Source organism: Leguminivora glycinivorella, chromosome 25 (assembly GCF_023078275.1).
Source record: "Leguminivora glycinivorella isolate SPB_JAAS2020 chromosome 25, LegGlyc_1.1, whole genome shotgun sequence".
NCBI classification, from domain to species: Eukaryota; Metazoa; Arthropoda; class Insecta; order Lepidoptera; family Tortricidae; genus Leguminivora; species Leguminivora glycinivorella.
In genome coordinates this window covers 10,603,244-10,626,907 of record NC_062995.1, presented here as the reverse complement: position 1 = coordinate 10,626,907, position 23,664 = coordinate 10,603,244, and the positions used below count along the sequence as shown (strand labels likewise).

Sequence of the window (23,664 nt, the reverse complement as noted above, 5' to 3'; positions counted from 1 at the left end):
TTGTTTTGTTCAATGATCATTAGCTGAAAGGATCACAAAAATATAAGTAATAAAAAAAACACAATATTGAAACAACGTTTTTATTTCATAAATTAATCCTAAATATAAATAGGTGCAGATAATTCATAATTTACACATTACAATGTAAGATGGCGCTCCAAACGCCAACGAAATAAACTTAAAAATACAAAATGGCGACCAAGTTCCAATTGTGATTTGATAAATTACGTTTTAATAAATAAACTTCGCATAGACTGCCATCTCTCCAAATGGGATTAAAATTTGTGAACCTCAGTTTTGACAATCTGATACTTTTGATAGTAAGTTAATCTCCTAGCACAAATTTTAAATGTGAAATAATTTACTGATAATAAAAATAAAAAAACTACCAAAAAAGGCCGGCTGTCATTTTGACAATAACACTATCATTGATAGTGATGCTAATAAACAGTGGATTTTTTTTTCAATTCAGAGAAACTTTTAGAGAAAAAGAAAAACTACCAAAAATTTTTCTTTGAATGGCAACATTTTGGTACACTAGGCTAGTTTCCTACTAGTCAAATCAGCTTCTTTTTAAGAACTGTCAAAACGATTTGCTGACATGGAATTACTATGAAATACTGAGGAGTGACGTCACGGTCAATTCATGTCATCTTTCTCTTTGACTTATTAAATAGAAATTATGTTTAAACACAACCACTATTCATATATTTCTTCTAATTATGTGGTGCTTTATTTCGTGCACTGCATAAAAGATTTTATTTAAAGTACAGGAAACTAGCCTATTTTAGTTTCGTATAATAACCTATTCTCCTAGCACAAGTTCCTCTTCGTGCGGCAGGCTCTTGAGAGCGAGTTGTAGAGCCCTCGCCTCGCTCCGGTGTCGGCGGCTCTTGCTCTTGTATGGAGCCGGCAGCTTGAGATGCACGGTGCTGACATGAAGCTTCATGGAGTTGGACTGGGTGAAGTATTTACCGCACTCGGGGCATTGGTAGGGCTTCACGCCAGTGTGAACCTGGACAATAGTACGTTTTTGAGTGTTTTTCCAAACTTTCCATACAAGAGCATTTCTTATTTCTTTTGCCAATTTTTTTATTTTGATTTTTTTAGGGAATTTTAGGTCAATTGTACTCAGAACCACGAGTACTTTCAATCTCACTGGGAGACAGTGTCCCAGAATTTCCATACATTTTTGTTACTTTCCTCTTTTGTTACCCCATACAACATGTACGGAAAATGGTATGTAATGTACCAAAATAAGAAAAAAATCGTACGGGACAATTTTTTTAACCACTAGGATTGAAAAAGCTACTGATTCTGAGTAGAAATACCATTTTTTTTTTCAAAAATATCACATTTCGTAAAAGTGGCAAAAAAAAGAAATGCTCACAAAATTCGAGTTTCCAATACGTCGCGCTCGTAAAATCGCTGTCAATAGAAATTGTGAAAAATGTAATCTATCACCAAATGGGCCCTACGGAAGATCATGGCGACCCTGACAGGGACTTACTCGGTCGTGGCGAATGAGCGCGGCCTTGTTGGTGAAGGCTTTGGGGCAGTGCGGGCACTCGTACGGCCTCTCGCCTGTGTGTGTTCGCATGTGGATCTACAAATAATAACTACAAATTAGTACAGAAAATATACCGTACAGCACACGGTTGTAGTAATGCGGCGAAAATTATGTTTTTTAAGAATAACAATACATTTATTGACACACAAATAAGAAGCCTAAGTTTTTGCAGCCTTCGCTGTGGTGTGGAAACTTTAGGTCCATGGGGGCCGGAGGCCTTAAGATTATTTCAAAGGCTGAAATATCTTCTAATTAAGTCAACATTGGCATCGCCATCCAGCGAGGAAACGCGGACAGTCTCATGGGTACACTAGGTACTGGCAGCGGCTTGGGAGACATCTGTAGGTACAGTGTAGTCCCTCTAGGTTAAGCTTAGTTTTAATTTATTTCTATTATTTTGATATTTAATGTTGTAATAAGAATTGAACATTTACACAAATATATTTTAAAAATAAGATAAACAATTTGCACGCATGTCAAAAGGAACGGACTCAGCATGTTATGCTGCGCAGCCATTTTATTACAAATTGACGCAGCGCTGATTTTCAGTCCGCCCCCTGTTCTGAACCTCCTTAACAACTATGCGGTGTACATATGTATTGAACACGGACAGTATTGATGCTGTGATTAGTATTGTAGCGCATAAACATAAGGCTCATTGTGCTAATGCTAAGGTTGTGTACGTGCGAACGCCCAGCGACTAGCGAGTCATGTCATCACGCACGCACACAACGACAAAAGTATCACAGTATGAGTACTATCGTACAGTATGGCCACTCGCGCTCCCCGCTGAAAGTGCTGCCCACCCCCTCTCGGTTACCTCACAGTTACCGCCTGTCAAAAACGCGAACAGTCGACCTGTCATATTTCACTCATACAAGCATGGTACGCGTTCACCTACACGAGCTTAGACTGTGTGCTAGGAACGCGCCTTTTTCATATATTTGATCGCCAGTGTCCGAGGTGTGACAGTATGCTCAATGAGGCGAATCCGATCTCCAGTATCAAGATAGTATCTGTAAGTACCTGCAAGAACATGGGCATGGTAAACTTTTTGGGGCAGATGGTGCAGGCGTAGGGTTTTTCTCCGGTGTGGCGCCGCTGGTGGTAGCGTAGCGCGGCATTAGACTGCAACAATAATATATTATAAATATATTTATTTGTTTTACCAGGGTGCCCATTAATTTCTCTAAGAAACTAGCGTCTTAACTCTTATACGGTTATCGAGTTATTAAAAAAATAAAGATAATTACTGAACACGTGTGTGACAGCCTTTACCAGTTCCTATTGTCCCGGATTTGTAAGTTCACATTTTTGACACATTTGTTTTGAAGTATGTTGCGATGTGGCTAGACGAATCGTTTGCCAAATCTAACGATTAATTTCGAATTGGTTGAATCGATTAGGCCCTATGTGCAAGGAGGCGCTTAAACAAATATACGATTTCTATCAACTTACTGAAATGTCATTAGAATCGAAATGACAGACTCTGCCACAGCACTAGTATAAAAATAAAAATGAATGATAAGTGACATAATAAGTAAATACTGCAAGATAAATTAATATCGTAAAATACTCACTAACAAAGATCCGCAAAAATGTAATATGTGTTAGATTATGTTTAAAGTAAGCGAAATATTGTTTTTAAGTACTTGATTTTTTTTAATGTTATTACAGGATTTTATTTAAAATTTCATTTGGATGCGCGAGTTTACGTATTGTGGACGCTGTCATGTGTCAAAAAGAGGTTCTTACAGCTCTGGGACAATAATGTTATTTGTTTTGACATGTGTCGTCAATCACTTGACACTAACTTGCATGTTATTCTTAAGGGTCACTCACACAAATAAATTCATTCATTAAAATTATGATTTTTTTTTCGAATTTAACTAAAAGTAATATACATGGTGGTTCCTGATAATTAATCCAGCTACGTGTCGAATTTAACGGAAAACAAAAATAACACGCTGTATGTTTTTGATTTTAGTAACAAACAAAGACATATATAACTCCATATAGACAGATAAAGTCTAAGAAAAAAACGTACCTCAGTACCATACAGAAAAAGGTACGGTGACCTAGATGGCATTACACCTTTGGGGTACGCTCAGCTAGATGGCGCTAATATTAATATTTGACATTTTAAAACATATCAAGCTAAGAATATGGGCCAAATTGTCAAAACTGAGGTTCAAAAGTTTTATGCCTGTGTCAAGAGATGGCAGTCTATGCATTGTGATTACTGATTACACATTTTACTTCCACAGTAACTCTCTATAATACTCGATTTTCTTTAGTAATAAACATGTCCGGTTTATTATATGTACATACATACAATCGCGCCTGTATCCCATAAAGGGGTAGGCAAAACACATGAAACTACTAAAGCTTCAGTGCCATTCTTGGCAAATAAGGGGTTGAAAGAAAACGAAACTGTGACATTGCAGTGACAGGTACAGGTCGATTCACGAAAGCTGGCACGAATGAAATGAACGAAACTTTGATTGTGTGAGTGACACCTGTATTGGTATACAGTCGTAACTGTCAAGAGCCACCATTTTATTGGTTAATCTGTCACACACATGCATATTTTCATTCAAACATTCGTTCCATTCGTGCCAGCTCTTGTGAATTGACCTGTATCCCATAGTCGCGTAGTAGTAGTAGTTTATTATATGTGGTCTGTAAAGTTGTGCAAGCTCACGTTGTAGGCGCGGCCGCAGACGTCGCACACCTTGCTGCGGCTGGCGCTCCGCGCCTGCTCGGCGCGCGCGCGCATCTGTTCGCCGTGCGCCCTCTTGCGGTGCAGTTGGAACGTGCGCTTCATTGTGAACGTTTTGGAGCACTGAAAATATAGACAAAGTTATTTTTTCTTTATTTATTTAGTAATTAGTAGCGACCCGCCCCAGTAGGCCTAGCACATGATGGCCGCGGGAGTATGTCGCCGCGAGATAGATGCCACGTCTTCTTCTAACTGTATTAATGACATAAGGACGGGTAGTCTATCTCGCGGCGACATACTCCCGCGGCCATCATGTGCTAGGCCTACAGGTTCGATAAATACAAAATTACTTTTTTACTTATTTAGTAACTAGCTTTTGCCTGCGGCTTTGCTCGCGTCAAAATTGCCGAATGTTCAGTCACCGGCATAAATAAGTATGTTATGTATGTATAAACTCTTTATTGTACAAAACACAAATATGACACAGGATAGACAGTACAAAGGCGAACTTATCCCTTTAAGGGATTTCTTCCAGCTAACCTTTGAGTAGGTGAAATGTGATGAAGAATGGTAGACAAATATAGCACTTAGTACAACAGTTTATAGGAAAGGCCATAAAATATAAGAGAGACTAAAACAAAAATAATAAAATAAAATTGGAATAAAAGGTACATCAAATATATGTAATTACTTATGTAATTACTTATGAATTTATGTAATTACTTAAATGTTGTTTGTTTCTCGCTTAAGTGATTTGTAATCTTAGAGAAATAAATATATTTGAACTGAAATATAAAGAATATATAACAATATATATAGTAAATATATATTTATATATAGTATCTATAACTAGTTACAAACAAGTCATCCATGTTCCGATAGCCACAGCTTTTTTAACTGCCCCTTGAGCGAGGCAACGGACTGTGATTTCCTTAAGGACGGAAGCAACTCATTCCAAAGTAGAACCGCTCGCACTGCAAAAGATTTACTAAGTGATGATTTCTGTACCTTGTTGCTTTTAATCATTTGACAATATGCAAGACGTTAATATAACATGACACTGACAAGATATATAAATCGTCACATATTTATGCCGGTGACTATTCCATACAAATTTTCACTTTCCATTTTAGGGAAGTGGGGGTTTAGAAAGAGACAAAAACTAGCCTATGTCACTCTCCATTCCTTCAACTCTCTCTCTCTCCGCTTAAAAAATCACGTCATGTCGTCGCTCCGTTTCACAATGACAGACGGACAAACAAACAGACACACTTACCCATTCATAATATTAGGCACTGGTCCCACCGCGAGCTAGTAAACTATGAGCTATCGGCTATAAAAACAAACAAAAGATAAGAATTCCCGCGTAAATAAAAGAGACACGGCGATGTTTATAGTTACTCGCCCAGCGGTGAGCTATCAATATCGCCGTGTCTCTTTTATTTGCACGGGAGTGATTATCTTTTGTTCGTTTTTATAGCCGATAGCTCATAGTTTACTAGCTCGCGGTGGGACCAGTGCCGTAGCCATTTATAATATTAGTATGAGTTTAAAACTTACGTATTCGCAGGAGTATATCTCGAGAGGCACCTCCCCGTGTTCTTCAGTTAGCTCCTGGTACAACAGCTGGAATCTAGTCTGCTCCTGGCAACTGTGCCCGCTTGTTCTAGGGCACACAACTTACGTATTCGCAGGAGTATATCTCGAGAGGCACCTCCCCGTGTTCTTCAGTGAGCTCCTGGTCCAACACCTGGAAGCCGGTCTGCTCCTGGCAACTGTGCCCGCTTGTTCTAGGGCACACAACTTACGTATTCGCAGGAGTATATCTCGAGAGGCACCTCCCCGTATTCTTCAGTGAGCTCCTGGTCTAAGAGCTGGAATCCAGTCTGCTCCTGGCAACTTTGCCCGCCGTGCTTCTTGTCGAAGTGTAAGTTGTAGGCTTTCTCGCTCGGGTACAGGATCTTGCACTGAAATTAAAATAAATATTTTAACATTAAACCTTAAATGCATGACCTTGACAAAGATTTTTTTATTATTATTATTATAAAGGGGCTGACTCTTGGCCACAGACTAGCTAAAGGCAAAGACGTGGCCTACGATGGAGTAAGCTCGCCCAGAAGATGCCTGTTCACTCTTGATTTGAAGGTTGCCGGGTTATATGAGCTCGGAAATATCGCCGCCGGCAAGGAATTCCACTCCTTGGCAGTTACAAATTGAAAAAAAAAATCTTGTTACTCAGTACAAAAGCCTTTTTTAACAACTTTGATGCCATTATGGAGGATAGTCTCACTATCCTCATTGATTGATGTAAAAAAGTGAGAAGTAAAACGTTAAAAAATGAGGTTTTTAGAAAAAAAAATGTCAAAATTCATTTTAAGTGCGATTTTAATGAATAACATTTAGTTTTTATGTGAAAATACATTCCAAAAAGAATGACAAAAAAAATTTTTTTGGCAAAATTTCTTCATCTATATTTTTTTCCTATTTTATAGCCGCAGAAATACGTGGTTAAAATTTCTCGCAATTCTCATGAGCACCGTGTATAAATACAAAGCAGGTAAGTAAGTCATATAAATCATTGTATAGTTACCAGGTCGCATTTGTAGTATATGACTTGCTCGGGGGCCTTGGGCTTGGGTTCCGGAGCGGGCGCAGGGGCCGGCTCCTCCTCTTGCGCTTGTTGTTCTATTATCTGCACGCAAACAATACATATTACCACCAGTAGGCCTTTATTGACCGAGATATATATACATACAGCGTGTAAATCTAATACGGGCAAATCTCTTAACGGTGACAGTCCCTAACAATTTTTTAACCCCCGACGCAAAAACGACGGGGTGTTACAAGTTTGACGTGTCTGTCTGTCTCTGTGTGTATCTGTCTGTGGCATCGTAGCTCCCGAACGGATGAACCGATTTTGATTTAGTTTTTTTTTGTTTGAAAGCTGAGTTAGTCGGGAGTGTTCTTAGCCATGTTTCATCGGTCGGTCCACTATGTCACGGTCGGGGTTTTTTTCAAAATTTTAATTTTGTGGTTAGGTTATGTGAATATCAAAGGAGTGAAGCCTTTTACAGTCGACTACAAAGAGATGTATACACTTTTTCACTTTATTGCATTGTAATAGCCTGTGTGGTGACGGGTTAAGAATTTCACCACCCCCTTTCTTCCCGTGGGTGTCGTAGAAGGCGACTATTAGATACGAGTTAAATTGTGGTGTAGGCGAGAGGCTGGCAACCTGTCACTGCAATGTCACAGTTTCGTTTTCTTTCAACCCCTTATTTGCCAAGAGTGGCACTGAAGCTTTAGTAGTTTCATGTGTTCTGCCTACCCCTTTATGGGATACAGGCGTGATTGTATGTATGTATGTAATAATGTGAAAAAATGGAAACATCTCTTTGTAGTCGACTGTAATTGTAGTATTATATATTCTGTGGTGATAGTAATGAAGTTACCTCGTCCTCCTCTGTGACCGGCAGCAGAACGCCGCTGTGGGTCTTGTTGTAGTGTATGTTGAAGTACTTCTCATTCGCGAAGATCTTGTGGCACTGTCGACAAGGAATTACACTGAGATATGATGAAGTTGGAGGGTTGAATGGAGGTTAAGTAAAACTGGTCATTATGGATGATGTGTGTTGTATTGTCGATATGGATGATAGTAGTCAACCAATTGGAACCCTAGGCACACCTCGGACACATCAAATATATTGAAATATTGAAAGAGGCGCATTCCTAGCACACAGTCTTAGCTCGTGTAGGTGAACGCGTACTATGCTTGTATGAGTGAAATATGACAGGTCGACTGTTCATGTTTTTGACAGGCGGTAACCTAGAGGGGGTGGGTGGCACTTTCAGCGGGAGCGGGAGTGGCCATACTGTACGATAGTACTCTTTATTATACTGTGCCCTAGGCCACTCTACAACCATGTCAAAATGACAAGCAGTAAGAGAGCGTAAGGTGTAAACGAATGATAAAACAACGTGGGATTAATTGTTATTCGAAATGGTTTCTTATTTTTACGTTTTTTATTATTATTATTGTTGATGAAATTAATATTGTATATTTTTGGACATTGGATTTTTCCTAGAAATATTCTAGACATGTATTTTTATATATACATATACCTAATTATATATTTTTTGTTTAACGATTATTTTTATATGAAATTGTATATTATAGACTCAATATTATTATGAACAATAATTTACAACAATAAATTGCTCTGATAATTAGGTTAGATTAAGATCATAATATATATGTAATGAACTATTCATAAGAGCTTGTAACTATAGGCCTACATGAATAAAGATATTTTGAATTGAATTGAATTGAAACAACCTACGTGCATACATACCTAATGTAGATTGTAGCATAGGATATGACTGGATCTGTTGACATGTTACGTGTCCTCCAAATTCAACTGTTAGTGGTTAGTTTTGTATTAACTGATGGTGCATGTTAATGAATAGTTATAAGTATTTAATATAAGAGTGCATAACCTCGCCGTTAAACTTTGGTTTGGCGAAATTGTAGCAGTAAGCATCTTTATAGTGTCATTAGAAATAAATTAAAAAAAAAAAAAGATTTCTTATAATCTGATTTATAACGTCACTATGACATAGTTCTACAGTGGCCTAGGGTTCCAATTGGTTGACTGCACATCACTACAGAGGCCGGGACAAAAGAGGTCGCCGAAGACATATAGCTAGGGCGTTGCTTAAATAAATATTGTAGGACATTCTTACATTGACTGAGTACCAACGTTAACCCTTAAATTCATAGTGATGTATATTAAAATATATGCATCATGCATTTTTGACTCTATTGACAGCGTGTCAAAATTCAAATTTGAATAAATCTTTGTCAAGTTTATGCATTTAAGGGTTAAGCATAGTAGTATTTTCTTTCAGTCATCTTTATTAAACACATCATATATATCAGGTTTTCGAGCTGTTCCCGAGAGGAGAATGTAACATTGTTTAAGCCCTAGTTCAGACACAGCGGAAACCGCGCGGATGCAAACCGCGCGGATCGGAACGTCCATACTACAACCGCGCGGTGTAGTGTGAACGGTCTAGTACTATGCTATTAAAATAAGATCCGCGCGGTTTGCGTCCGCGCGGTTTCCGCTGTGTCTGAACTAGGGCTAAAAGTTACTGCCAAAACCTGTACACGTGCAACCTGTGGAGCAACTATACCAAAAGGACTTTTAGTGCTCTGCGTGTTCAATATAACAATGCCTTCAGGGGATTGTTGGGGCGGAGTGGAGCACGGATGGCTACCAAGCAGTGCTGCGTAATGGCTCAGCCACGACTTTCGACTAAGCGCGACAGCGGTGAGCGGCGGCCATACACTGAGAGAAAAAACAAACAGTTTTCATGTTCGTTCAAATAGTTTTTTGGTTAAAATAGCGCCTACGTGCTCTTTGGTTCAAACAACAAGCTACTTGTCATTTGAATCGGCAATATATTTGAATCAACAAGTTGATTTTATAAAAACAACCTGACACATGTTGTTTTAAACATACGTTTGGCTGATTCAAACGGATAAACCGCAACAAGTCGAACTTGTTAAATTCACAATGCAAATTTCTCTCAGTGTACGTTGGAGCGAGACACAGCGATGGAACTTTTCATTCGCACGTATGACTGCCGCTCACCGCTGTCGCGCTTAGACCAATGTCGTGGCTGGGCCGTAAGAGGGTGGTGTCGCAGGAAGGGTTGATAGCCCTCTTATTACTCACTAGCTTCTTCCTGCGGCTTCGCTCGCGTTAGAAAGAGACAAAAAGTAGCCTATGCCACTCTCCATCCCTTCAACTATGTCCACTTTAAAAATCACACCAATTCGTCGCTCCGTTTTGCCGTGAAAGACGGACAAACAAACAGACACACACACTTTCCTATTTATAATATTAGTATGGATGATTCCCCGGGATTCTTTGGAATTCATGAAATATTTATTTTTATTTAATCTTTATTGAACAAAGAAACACAATGTACAATAGGCGAACCAGTCAACCTTTAGGCAAAGCAGAGAAGTTGTAGGCGGTGCAAAATTACAAAAACAAAAGAACTATAATTAGGTACCTACTTTTAAGGATACAATGCATGCAACAAAAACCGGCCAAGAGCGTGTCGGGCCACGCTCAGTGTAGGGTTCCGTAGTTTTTCGTATTTTTCTCAAAAACTACTGAACCTATCAAGTTCAAAACAATTTTCCTAGAAAGTCTTTATAAAGTTCTACTTTTGTGATTTTTTTCATATTTTTTAAACATATGGTTCAAAAGTTAGAGGGGGGGGGGACGCACTTTTTTCCTTTAGGAGCGATTATTTCCGAAGATATTAATATTATCAAAAAACGATCTTAGTAAACCCTTATTCATTTTTAAATACCTATCCAACAATATATCACACGTTGGGGTTAGAATGAAAAAAAAATATCAGCCCCCACTTTACATGTAGGGGGGGTACCCTAATAAAACATTTTTTCCCATTTTTTATTTTTGCACTTTGTTGGCGTGATTGATATACATATTGGTACCAAATTTCAGATTTCTAGTGCTTACGGTTACTGAGATTATCCGCGGACGGACGGACGGACGGACGGACGGACGGACGGACAGACAGACATGGCGAAACTATAAGGGTTCCTAGTTGGCTACGGAACCCTAAAAAATAATACAGAGGATATGAGTATAATGAACTAAAATAAAATACGCTTGAAATTTTATAAATATGTATGTCTATATTTATTACATCACTTCATAATCACCAGTCTAGGGTGTATTCTACATGTACAGTTGCTGAATCTAGGTAAGAGCAGTCTGAGAATGTTGACAGGGATAATTACTGGGGACATCACTCTCAATAGACACCTCAAGGTAATTTTAATAATAAAACTATCGTGAGACACTGACATATCAAACATGTAAAATCGGGTAACTCACGTAAAATTGTCGAAGGTCGCTCGACATGTTTCGCACCGTAACGAGGAGCATTTTCATTGAGCACGCGCGATGCCGATGGTATCCCGACGCAGACTGCGGGCCGCAGCTGGCTGCGACCGTTGGCTCGGCGCGGGGGTCGGCGTCGGCAGGGGCGGTGCTAAACTACCCTCACTTTCGGCATAATTGTCATTTGTTGGGTTGCACACTACACTCACTACGTCATTCACTAAGGGCTCATCCACACGGACTACCGGCGTAGTACGTAATACCGTCTTCCAACTAGGGGGCACTAACCAACCACAGTCACGATTAAAATTCGGATGACGACTTATCTCAATGGCCTCCCGTACTTTCCCGGCATCGCGCGTGCTCAATGAAAATGCTCCTCGTTACGGAGCGAAACATGTCGAGCTACCTTTGACAATTTTACGTGAGTTACCCGATTTTACATGTTTAATACCTCAAGTTAATGAGAATAAGAGATGACGAATCCTGTCCACATTGTGGTATGGAGGAAACGAACTTACATTTGTTAGCGGAATGTATTATGTAGGTATGCGGCACCGCGATATTTTTTTACAAGCTTTTATACAACTTGGCTTGTTAGTATGTTAGTGTGCGTCAAAACGTAGAAGCTAAATTTGACCCACTTCCCGGATTCCGATTGAGCTGAAATTTTGCACACATATGTAAAACACTTGACAATGCAATATTATGGTATCATGGAGCTGATCTGATGATGGAGCAGAAAGGTGGTCACAGGAACTGTTACGAAACGTCGTTTCCCCATCGAGTAAGGGGTTTTTAGAAACGTCTCGGAGAGCAGTAGATGACTGTTGATAGAAAAGTACAGTCAGCGATAAAAGCTTGTGCCAAAAATGATTTTTTTGCAAAAAACTCATTTAACCATTTGAACGCCATCTTCTCTACAACCACCTTTTCCCTTTTCTACTAACAACCTAAAATACTTTCAAATTCCACTTCCACTTAGTTCACTTCTACTTTAAAACCCATTTTTTCCAACTTCTTTTTCTCATAATACTTCTTTCTAGCCCTTCTTCCTACTTCTGGGTGGTTCTTAGCGTATTTAGCACTAGATCTTCTATGTATTTCCGCATATTTTTCTGGATCCTTCATTTTATACTTATTTTCAATTTCCCTGCGTTTTTCAAGGCTTATGTTCTTAATATATTTTCGACTGGCAGCTTTTCTCTGTTCTTTCCTAATTTGTATTTTTCTCTCTTTAGCTAGTTTTTCTACCTGATATCTGCTTAATCCTGGAGGCATGTTGGCATACACGTCGTAACTTGGAGCTCTGCCGACTTTCTTCTTCTTCGGCCTTCCCCCCCTTTTCTTCTGTCCTACAACTTTTAATAACTCATTTTCGTCTTCATCCGTTCGTTCTGATTTGACATGCATATTTATATTATCTGCAAAATCATCAGTACTTTCATTGTTTTTTAAATTTACTGTTTGAGATGATTCTGAATTCTCCGAAAATTCTTTATTATCTTGCAAACATTTAATCTGTTCTGTAGATTCTTTATCATTTTCTGAATGTTTTTGTATCTTCTCTGTCTTTTCTGTTTTAAAATTGTCTGGGTTGACAGAATCTGTCATTTTGACTGCATTGACAGACTTGCCTACCGCGTTGACAGTCGGCACTGCTGGCTTGTGTATCTCTTCTTCGCCCTGTCAAGCCAAAATTGACATTTTATTTTGACGATTTTTAGCAAACATTATGTTTTTGATATTTTATTAGCAAGTTTAGCAAATATTAATAAAATGGTTTAACAGTTTCATAGGAATAAAATGTCAATTTTAAAGCTTAAGAAAGTTTATTGACAACCGGTCTGGTTAGTCGGTACTGACCCTGCCTGCTGAGCCGCAGTCCTGGGTTCGAATCCCGGAAAGGGCATCTATTTGTGTGATGAGCACAGATATTTGTTCCTGAGTCATGGATGTTTTCTATGTATATAAGTATGTATATATCTATTTAAGTATGTATATGTCGCAGTAAGATAGATAAAACCGTTATATAGTTATAACCCTAGGAATATAATTATACGTCGTAACATAGTTAAACGAAAGCGATTAATTGCTATCTTACTAGGAATATAACTATAATACGTTACTAGTTTAGTCATATAGTTATATGACTGGATTCAGTCTAGTGAAATGATTGTAGGTAGGAGTGCGACGGTGCGGCAGAGGTATAGTTACTTATAACCCTAGGGATATAATTATATGCCGTAACATACGAGTAGCTAAACAAAAGCGATTCATAACCATCTTACTAGGAATATAATTATAATACGGTAGGTACTAGTTTAGTTATATAATTATATCACTGGATTAAACTTAATCTAGGGATATAATTATAATACGTCTCTAAGTGGGACTGGAACCGGAAGTCCCGGTTCTTTATAGTTCTATACCAAAAAAAATCAAAAGGAACCCTTATGTCGCGACTTTGTCCATCCGTCTGTGTGTTTAGAGAGAATAAGCACATTGAATTGGAAATAATTAACAAATTCTTGCCCTAAACAATTCTTCACTGTGGTTTGTTTGTTTAACGCATATAATTATATCCCTAGGGTTATAACTATACCTCCGCCGCACCGCCATACTCCTGTCTACAATCACTTCACTAAACTGAATCCAGTCATATAATTATTTGACTAAACTAGTAACGTATTATAGTTATATTCCTAGTAAGATAGCAATAAATTGCTTTCGTTTAACTATGTTACGACATATAATTATATCCCTAGGGTTATAACTATATAACGGCTTTATCTATCTTACTGCGACATATATATATCGTGCTTAGCACCCATAGTACAAGCTATGCTTAGTTATTTATTATTTATTTAATTAGTCGAATGATGGTAAGCGATCACTGCCGCCCATGGACACCAGAAGTGTTGGAGGTGCGTTGCCGTGAGTTTGGGGCTAAGTTGATCTGTGTAAGGCGTCCCCAATATTTATTTATTATAAGCTACTCACCAGTTCGCACTCATAGTAATAGGCAGTCTCTTCAGCCTCCGTCTTGACGGCGACGGCTTCCACCCCGTGGTCGCTGGCGAGGTGCTGCTCCAAGATCAGCTCCGCAGCACTCGGCTCCAGCTTGAGCGCGTGCTTGCTCTGGTAGTGGATGTTGAAGTCCCATTCCGTGTAGAATATGGAGTTGCACTGTGGAATGTATTGCCATAAGACACAGAATCCATAATAAAATGAGACAGTATAATAAAGACTATAGTACAGTATTTCAAACGCTAGATTGTGGAAGCTGACGGGACAAAAACCCGTAGGCCAGGAAATACGCGCACGGAAGTGGCGATGGATAGGGCACGTGCTACGCAGAGCAGACAACCACCTGTCCAAGCAGGGTCCCTGCTGGCAACCACCTGGCAGTAGACGGTCGGGGCGGCCTTGTACCACGTGGAGGCGGTCAGTGGAGAAGGAGGCTGGCGCAAGTGGACTAGGCTGGAAGGATTTGGAAGCAGTCGCCCAGGATCGTGAAAAGTGGAAGATTCTTCTAAGAGCCCTATGTCCCTAGTGAGGGATAACAGGAATACATCATCATAGTACAGTACGGCTACTCTCGCTCCCCGCTGGAAGTGCCGCCATCCCATATAACATTAGTATGGATAACATTTTGATTTAATGTACATGGGCATTTTCAAAATTTGGGACCCCCTAATTAGCGTTAGTTGTTAACAAAAATTAAATCAATTTTATAATTAAGCATGAAATTTCAATAAGAAACCGACCAAGAGTGTTTTTTCTCAAAAACTACTGAATCTATCATGTTCAAAACAATTTTTCTAGAAAGTCTTTATAAAGTTATACTTTCGTGATTTTTATCATATTTTTTAAACATATGGTTCAAAAGTGAGAGGGGGGGGGGGGCGGGGGCAGACACACTTTTTTTGTCCTTTAGCAGCGATTATTTCCGAAAATATTAATATTGTCAAAAAACGATTTTAGTAAACCCTTATTCATTTTTAAATACCTATCCAACAAATATCACACGTTGGGGTTGGAATGGAAAAAAAATTAGTCCCCACTTTACATGTGGCTGGGGTACCTTAAAAAAAAAATCCCGCTTTTTAGGGTTCCGTACCTCAAAGAGGAAAAACGGAACCCTTATAGGATCACTCGTGTGTCTGTCTGTCCCTCTGTTACAGCCGATTTCTCCAAAACTACTGGACCGATTTACTTGAAATTTGGTACACATATGTAAACCTGTGGCCCAAAGACGGACATGTAATTTAATTAAATTAATTTTATCATAGGGGTCACTTTTGGGGGGTAAACTTGAAAATTAAAAATCAAAGTTATTAAAACTATATTGTGTTACATATCAAATGAAAGAGCATTTTATGAGCATTTGAAATATATTTTTTTTTAATTTTTAATTTTGGTACTTTAGAAGTAATTTAAGAAAATAGACAAAAAATGACCATTCCCCCCCCCTTATCTCCGAAACTACTTAGCGTAAAATTTTCAAAAAAATACACGAGATAGCCCTCTACCTGTAGATTACAGGAAAACCTATTAGAAATCTACAGTCAAGCGTAAGTCGGACTTACGAGAAAAAAACTCAAATTAAGATTTTCACTCACTGACGCTGCAAGCAGTTACTAAACGTCTTAAAATTTTGTAAGCGTGATGGACAGGTAGAAAGAAATTCATTTCTGTCTTTCTTTCTAGAAATTGTTCAATTTTTTTTTTCATTTGCCAAAATGACTTAAGTTCCTACTAAAAAGGAGGCGCTTAAGACCGTTTGTAAGTGGACTGGGCAAAATTTTGTTCAAATCGGTCCAAAAAAAGGTCTCTGTTGACGAAAACATAGAATTTGTGGCAACGACAGCCCAAATCTGAAGTCCATTTTGCTCTATCTCTTATCGTTTTCGAGATATATACGTAAAGTCTTGAAAGTGCGAAAAGTTAACTTTGCCATCACAGTCGTTCAGGCGCTCATGAGTTCTTTGTATGGAAAAGTCGAAAACCGACTCGCACTTGACCAATGTTCATAGAACGTGTTGTGGTTTTTTACGCGGGTCCGCGACTGACGACGTTCGAATGTTTTGTTTGGAAATGTTTGAGGGTGGTTTCTTTGAAACGTCGCCGGTGGCGGGTGGTTCGACGGGCGAAGGTCACACGCCGCACGCGACGGTCTGTATTCGTTTTGTACAATAGCAACGGACAGCGGGTGGCGTCTTGATATGGAAAATGACTGACTTCACTAAAGATAATGATGAACTCATTGAAGTAATACTAGAGAGGACACTGCGAGCAAAACGTTTGCGCTACAAACATAAGTCCATTGGACTTATGTTTCTGCCTGCACACAAATAAAATGTAAAAATGCCTTCCTGCGCAACAAGATGCTGTTTAAGCCATACGAGAAAATCGAATAAAACTGACGTGTCACATTTCATCGGTTACACGCTATGTTAATCGATCTTTATTTAAGTAATTATTTCAATGAAGGGACGCGCTCCTCAAACGCGAAGCTATCGCTGCCATTTTGTTGAACGAAATCATAGATTAATCGCATCATAATCGCACAGACTTGACATGTAGGTAATGAAGTATAGTAATTGTGATTATATTCTGTTTGTAATATATAAAAGAGAAATGTTAAATTTATTTCACGTTATACTTATGAATACTACACAGTTCTAACACGAGTTGTAATCGATATTTTCATACAATAATAACCTATGATTTTCTTCAAGGGCAATTAAAGTAGGTATATGAAAAAAATCAATAATGTATTTTTGTTTCACTTAGTAGAACTTAAACATAGCACAATGTATGATAGTGCTAAAATTAAACTACTTACCCCCTTATTCATAAACGTTCACTAAAGTTATCAAGCCGATAAAGTTCGTTTGTCCCTTTCTATCACACCAATACGCCGAAAAGGGACAAACGAACTTTATCGGCTTGATAACTTTAGTGTGCGTTTATGAATAAGGGGACGTATTTTACAAAAAGTATAAAAAAAGGTCTACACTAAGAGTGTCGCGTCTAGGTGGTCATTGGTCAAATCTTACTCTATGACACGGTACCTCCCCACGCATGCGCCGCGCGCTGCCGGCCGGAGCACAGACTTTGTTTGGGGTGTAATTTCTAGTATGTTAGTACATAGTAATTCAATGGATGAATTGTACTTCTGTGAACTGTTTTCGATATACTTAATCGAATATATGATGTAAATTTTTCTTTACTACAATGAAAGTGTTTTGAGTACCAAGTTAAAAATTTCACTTTCTTTTTACCGGTTTCATACAAAAATATCGTTTGACTGTCTCTTTTTTTGGGTAATATCAATATTTATATGGTAACGGTAACATAAAATTAAGTCGCGTATAATCTTCTTCCTCTAAGAATTACAATGTAAGTATTTTTGCATTCATTTTGATCAGAGCACAACACAACAGTTCAAAAATCAGTCTACCAGAGCTTCTGAGTTCCGTCGCCGACGACGGGTGACCAAGGGTCAGAAAACCCACGCACCCGCGACCGACAGCGTGTGGCACAGCGGCACATGCGGCTCACATCCAAACATTCCAAACACCGCCGGGCGCGTGTGACGGGCCAGAGAAACCAAAGGGCGTCCGCGCCACGCCACCTGAGTGTAATTCAAAAAGCGTCTCCTCAGTACATTTTGTATAGGAAGGACGTAAGGCCGCGGCGCGCGCCCCGCCGCCGCCACGCCACCTGGGGCGCGTCTTACGTCTTTCCTATACAAAATGTACTGAGGAGGCGTTTTTTGAATTACACTGAAGCGGCGTGGCGCGGACGCCCGTTGCGCGCCCCGAGACACGCGACGCTCTGGTGTGGCCGGTCACTTAGGGCTAGGTGATTATCGCCGCGCCGCAGAGGACGCGCTGAGGGGGGGGCGGTGCCTACAGCAGTTGTAGTTGTATGCATACCTAGCTCACGCACACAGACGCGTCCGCTGGCGCCGCCAGGGGCGGGTCACTCCGCTATCCTATCGCCGCGCTACAAGTATATCCTGGCGGCCGCGAGCTGTGGCCGCGAGTTCGCGGCCTACTCAGGGGTGGCGCACATTCTCACGGAATGCACGTTCGCACTTTCTATTGTTCCTTTACGTCGCGAGGTTGGAATGGCTAATAATACTTAATTAAATAGACATATTGAATAAAATAAATACCAAAAGATATTCTTATACAGATCTACTACTGATTAAGTCCCACGGAAAAGTTCAATAAGGCTTGTGATGTTGGAACCTTGAACAAAAATATATAAATACAGCGTATATACCTAGAAAGTACTCAAGACTTGAATATAATAATATAACATTTAATGTGAGTATTAATTCGTTTGGATCCATTGGTAACCCTATCACCGGACGCCGCGCACGTGCGGCTCGTTTCTTTGTAAGAATGTTGTAGGTATTTAAAAAGGCGGCATTTCGGAAACATCAAAGCAGTGGGCCTTCTTTACTTGTGCTATTATATATTCTGTGGCGCCGCGCCGGTGTCCACGTGCGCTCTCTGCAGTGTGCGCTGCCGCTGCCACGAAACGTTTACCTACTCCGTGTAATACTGATAAAAGAAAGTATTGACATGAATTCACACGTTTCGGAAATGACTGTAGGTATTTTAAATATTTTAGCACAATATGTTTTTTGCCTCTTATTGCCTATTATACAATATAGGTATACATACCTACTATGGCAACTCTATCACAGCGCAGAATATGCAGAAGCCACATGGTGGTCTGCGACAGAAACTCAATAGACATTTTCAGAGTTTTTAAAATAAGTACCTAAGTAGGTACGTGAAGTAACATGGTAAATTAAAAAATATCATTAGATACTTATTGCGAAGGTGTAAACAATTTTCTTCGTTTTGCCACATATCAATAATTACCTATCTATATTAAATTCATTAATCCGTATACAACTATACATTACATTTTTACAGTACGGTAATACTCACCCCGTTATTCATAAACGTACACTAAGTTATCAAGCCGATAAAGTTCGGTTGTCCCTTTCCGACGTATTGGTGTGATAGAAAGGGATAAACGAACTTTATCGGCTGGATAACTTTAGTGTACGTTTATGAATAAAGGTGTTAAAATTTATAGCTACGAAATTTTACATAAAACACCTACTTTAAAATAAAATAAAAAATGTTGAATTTGGTTAACATTATAAAAGACCTCACGCAAGCTGTGCTAATTAGTTCGCGAATTCGTCGAGAGGTGGCGCTAAACACAATTATGCTCATTAGAGAACCTATACTTCTAGCCTAGCCCAGTCTTTAGACTTATGTGAGTAACGTAAAAGTACCTAATAGTTTTGTAGGTACGGAACCCTCGGTGGGCGAGTCCGACTCGCACTTGGCCGGTTTTATTTTACCACTTTGTCGGCGAGATTGATATACATTTTTTTTTTAAATCTCACATGGCAAACCCTAAAAACTTTACGCGATAATCTACATTCAGAATGTGAAAAAAGTAAATTTTTAGACAGATTTTAGGCTTCATTAAAAAAAAAACAACTTAGGCTACTTGGGGGACCAAATTCTGGAATTGAACACATATGACCTTCACAACGAAATAAATGAAATGATACATGCGTATTCAGCAGATCTAACGAAAAAAAAAAAAAAATTATAGGACATTCTTACACAGATTGACTGAGGCCCACGGTAAGCTCTAGAAGGCTTGTGATGTGGGTACTCAGACAACGATATATATAATATATAAATACTTATATACATAGAAAACATCCATGACTCAGGAACAAATATCTGTGCTCATCACACAAATAAATGCCCTTACCGGGATTTGAACCCGGGACCGCGGCGCAGCAGGCAGGGTCACTACTGACTGCGCCAGACCGGTCGTCAAAAAAACCTTGTAAATATTTTTATATTAAAGGAAAAAATGGAAAAATTTACGCTTCCGGCGGGACTTGAACCCGCACCATAGCTCAATTCCTAGTAGCTCAATTGGTAAGAGCATTGCACGGATTGCAAAAATGGTGCGGGTTCAAGTCCCGCCGGAAGCGTAAATTTTTCCATTTTTAGGGTTCCGTAGTCAACTAGGAACCCTTATAGTTTCGCCATGTCTGTCTGTCCGTCCGTCCGTCCGTCCGTCCGTCCGTCCGTCCGTCCGTCCGTCCGCGGATAATCTCAGTAACCGTTAGCACTAGAAAGCTGAAATTTGGTACTAATATGTATATCAATCACCCCAACAAAGTGCAATAATAAAAAATGGAAAAAAATGTTTTATTAGAGTACCCCCCCTACATGTAAAGTGGGGGCTGATATTTTTTTTCATTCCAACCCCAACGTGTGATATGTTGTTGGATAGGTATTTAAAAATGAATAAGGGTTTACTAAGATAGTTTTTTGATAATATTAATATTTTCGGAAATAATCGCTCCTAAAGGAAAAAAAAGTGCGTCCCCCCCCTCTAACTTTTGAACCATATGTTTAAAAAATATGAAAAAAATCACAAAAGTAGAACTTTATAAAGACTCTCTAGGAAAATTGTTTTGAACTTGATAGGTTCAGTAGTTTTTGAGAAAAATACGGAAAACTACGGAACCCTACACTGAGCGTGGCCCGACACGCTCTTGGCCGGTTTTTTCCTTTAATATAAAAATGTTTAGAATCGTTAGCAGACGTTTCTGCTTAATAAAAATTAAACCTTGTAAATACAGCTCACCACATCGCACTGGTAGTATATCTCCTCTGTCTCCTCGATGGCCTCATTCTTCACCACCACCGGCACCTCCTCCTCCGTCGCCTCCTCCTCCGTCGCCTCCTCGAGCGCGCTGGTGGTGGCTTCAGGGGGCTCCGGGTCCGGCTCGGGCTCCAGGCTGTTTTCAACATGTTCTATTTTTATAAACCTGGAAACATTTAGCAGGTTAAATGGATTGCATTTCCAAATTGCAAGAGCTCAATCGGGATGTGAAATATTAAGGTTGGCAATGTGCAAGTCTTCTTCTTCTTTGCTCATTCCCACATTAGGTGGGGTCGGCTCTCCTAATTACTTTCCTCCAAGATAACCTATCGAGGGTTGTTGGGTCAGGAAGATTTTTTTTATTTAAAAGGCTATTCATGCTGGTCCACCACGTCGTTGGTGGCCAGCCTCTACCCCTTTTCTTCTCCGGCAGGTTTAGTGCCTTCTTTGCCACATACTCTTCATCTCTGCGCATGACATGTCCAAACCACCGCAGGCGACATTCCTTATGCTTTTCTAGGATAGGGGCTACTTTGAAGGTTCCACGTATGTGTTCATTTCATCAAGCCTAGTCACCCCTCCCGACCATCGAAGCATCGAAGCGTTGGCAATGTGCAAGTAAATATAAATAAAATAAATAAATATTGGGGACACCTTACACAGATCAACTTAGCCCCAAACTAAGCAAGTAAGTAGCACTTGTGGAAATAAATATACAACCTATTTTTATTGATTCCTGTTGACTGTACGGTAACGCTCTTTAGATCAAACACTTACAATTAGTTTCTCTGAGAGACTTAAAAACTCTCACTGTTATTAGGTTATTCAAAAAATAAATTTAATGACTGAAATAGTGAATCACAACCTTTACTACTTCCTAATTTTATTTTTTAGGTTATTTTTAACATTTCCGCACACTTATTTATTATGATTACATGATTATGATTCTGTCGTATTTAAAGGAATTACTCACCCTCCCATTGACTTTAAATTCTCAATCAGACTGATAGAGTCTATCCTCTTCAAACTCTTCAGCTTGAGCACCGGCGGCTTCTTCTCAACTGGATCTTTTTTCACCGGAGTCTTCCGAGTGTATGTCTTGATCCCCTCGGGTTTCCGTGGTGTCTCTTGTCTCTTCTCATGGGTCCTTTTGTGGTGACTAAGGCTGTTGTTGCTTGTGAAGGCTTCAGGGCACTGTAATTGAAATTAAGTAAAAGAGTTGCTACTAAATAGATTTTTCAGTACACTAGTGCGCAAGTGGTACTTAATGTGCCTAAGACCTGATTTAGACGGCGTGCGAACTCGCATGCGATTTTAGTTACATTGCGGGCTATTGAGGGCACATACAATTTTGCACAGCCATCAAATACCGCAATGTAATAAAACTCGTATGTAAGGAGTTCTCGTATGCTAGGAGTTCTCGTACCGTCTAAATGGGCCCTCAGTCTTAGGCACTGAAAAAATACGTACAAAGAGGGAATTCCTAACACGTATCGATTGAAAACATTTCAGTCGTGTTTTTATTTATCGCCAGTTGATTTGAACTTCCTCTTTTGCGCACTTAGGTCATAATGTACATACTATTTTCTCACAAATGAATAACAGATATTTGTCTACATATTTAAAGTCATATACAGGTCCGTGAATGTGTACAAAAGCACAAGAACTTAAAGTATTAGATTTTTGTCTAATTCTGAAAAAGTACATTTATTTAAAGAAATATTGTCTTGTTTATATTGTATCCGGAAAATAGCGGGTCACAACTGGATGAGACTAGCTCAGGACCGGGACAAGTGGCGTACTAGAAGACAGGCCTATGCTCAGCAGTCGGAGATAAAGGGCTGATATGATGATGATTGTACTTTTCTTTAACAATCTACTATTACTTATAAATATAATTATATTGTATTGTTAATTGTATTTTGGTTTTTATTTAGACAATATTTTTAATTAGAGGTTATGTTTATGTTCACTTAAGTTTATATTATGAAAAGTCTATACATGATTGTTTGCAAAATGCTGGCATTTATTAAAATAGAAAATGATTATCTAGTCAAAGGACCGGTAGAGAAATTTACTAAACAAGAATAATAAGCGTTCTTCGGGATATTATTAGGCTTGCATTGTAATCAAAACACAAAATAAACCGGCTAGTCGAAGTTATGTTTCTATGGATTGTTATTATCACAATTTTATCTTCAAGACAATGGCGATTACTTACTTGGTCGCAAAGAAAGCTTTCCACTTCTCCATGATTGTTCGCCAAATGTATATTCAGGAACCTTTCATTTGGAAAATTATCACCACATTCACAGATAATGTACTGAGTTCCAACGCTAGAAATGCCCTTATCCATTACGATACAGATAAACAATTTGGGATTTTATTTATATAATCTGTCCAGTGGCTCACTTTTCGTGGATCTGTCGCGTAGCCTAGCTACAAAATGGCCGTCTTTATTTATTGCAATTACAAATTTACACAAATAAAAAAAATAAGCAAAATTAACCTTTATGTCAAGCCAGTAAGGCATTGTATTGTACTAAGTTCATTTTCACAACCGCAAAGTTGTTGATTCAAGAAAAGGTAGTGACGCCACTTCAATGCAGCCAACATAATAATGTTGCCAGTAATATGAAAATAAAATCTACCATACTGCTTGCTCATGAATAATGGCTTTAATT

The 23,664-nt window shown here is 39.0% G+C and overlaps 1 protein-coding gene across 1 annotated transcript; it reads right to left on the bottom strand.

Annotated features, from left to right (window-relative positions):
• Positions 1-757: 757 nt before the first annotated feature.
• On the bottom strand, positions 758-23,336 carry LOC125239540 (zinc finger protein 182-like). The gene is made up of 11 exons (XM_048147155.1): positions 23,202-23,336; positions 21,954-22,174; positions 20,963-21,146; positions 14,246-14,431; positions 7,745-7,837; positions 6,883-6,984; positions 6,101-6,259; positions 4,275-4,415; positions 2,597-2,698; positions 1,511-1,606; positions 758-1,015 (listed from the first exon to the last, which is right to left on the bottom strand). Exons 1-11 carry the CDS (start codon positions 23,334-23,336, stop codon positions 806-808), a joined length of 1,629 nt encoding a protein of 542 aa, XP_048003112.1. The 3' UTR covers positions 758-805.
• Positions 23,337-23,664: the final 328 nt, after the last annotated feature.

Coding starts and splice junctions, on each gene's coding strand:
- LOC125239540 (XM_048147155.1), bottom strand. CDS start 23,336: ATGGATAAGGGCATTTCTAGCGTTGGAACTCAGTACATTATCTGTGAA. Junction 21,147..21,953: donor AATTTAAAGTCAATGGGAGG/GTGAGTAATTCC, acceptor AAATGTTTCCAG/GTTTATAAAAATAGAACATG. Junction 1,607..2,596: donor CCATGCCCATGTTCTTGCAG/GTACTTACAGAT, acceptor TATTATTTGTAG/ATCCACATGCGAACACACAC.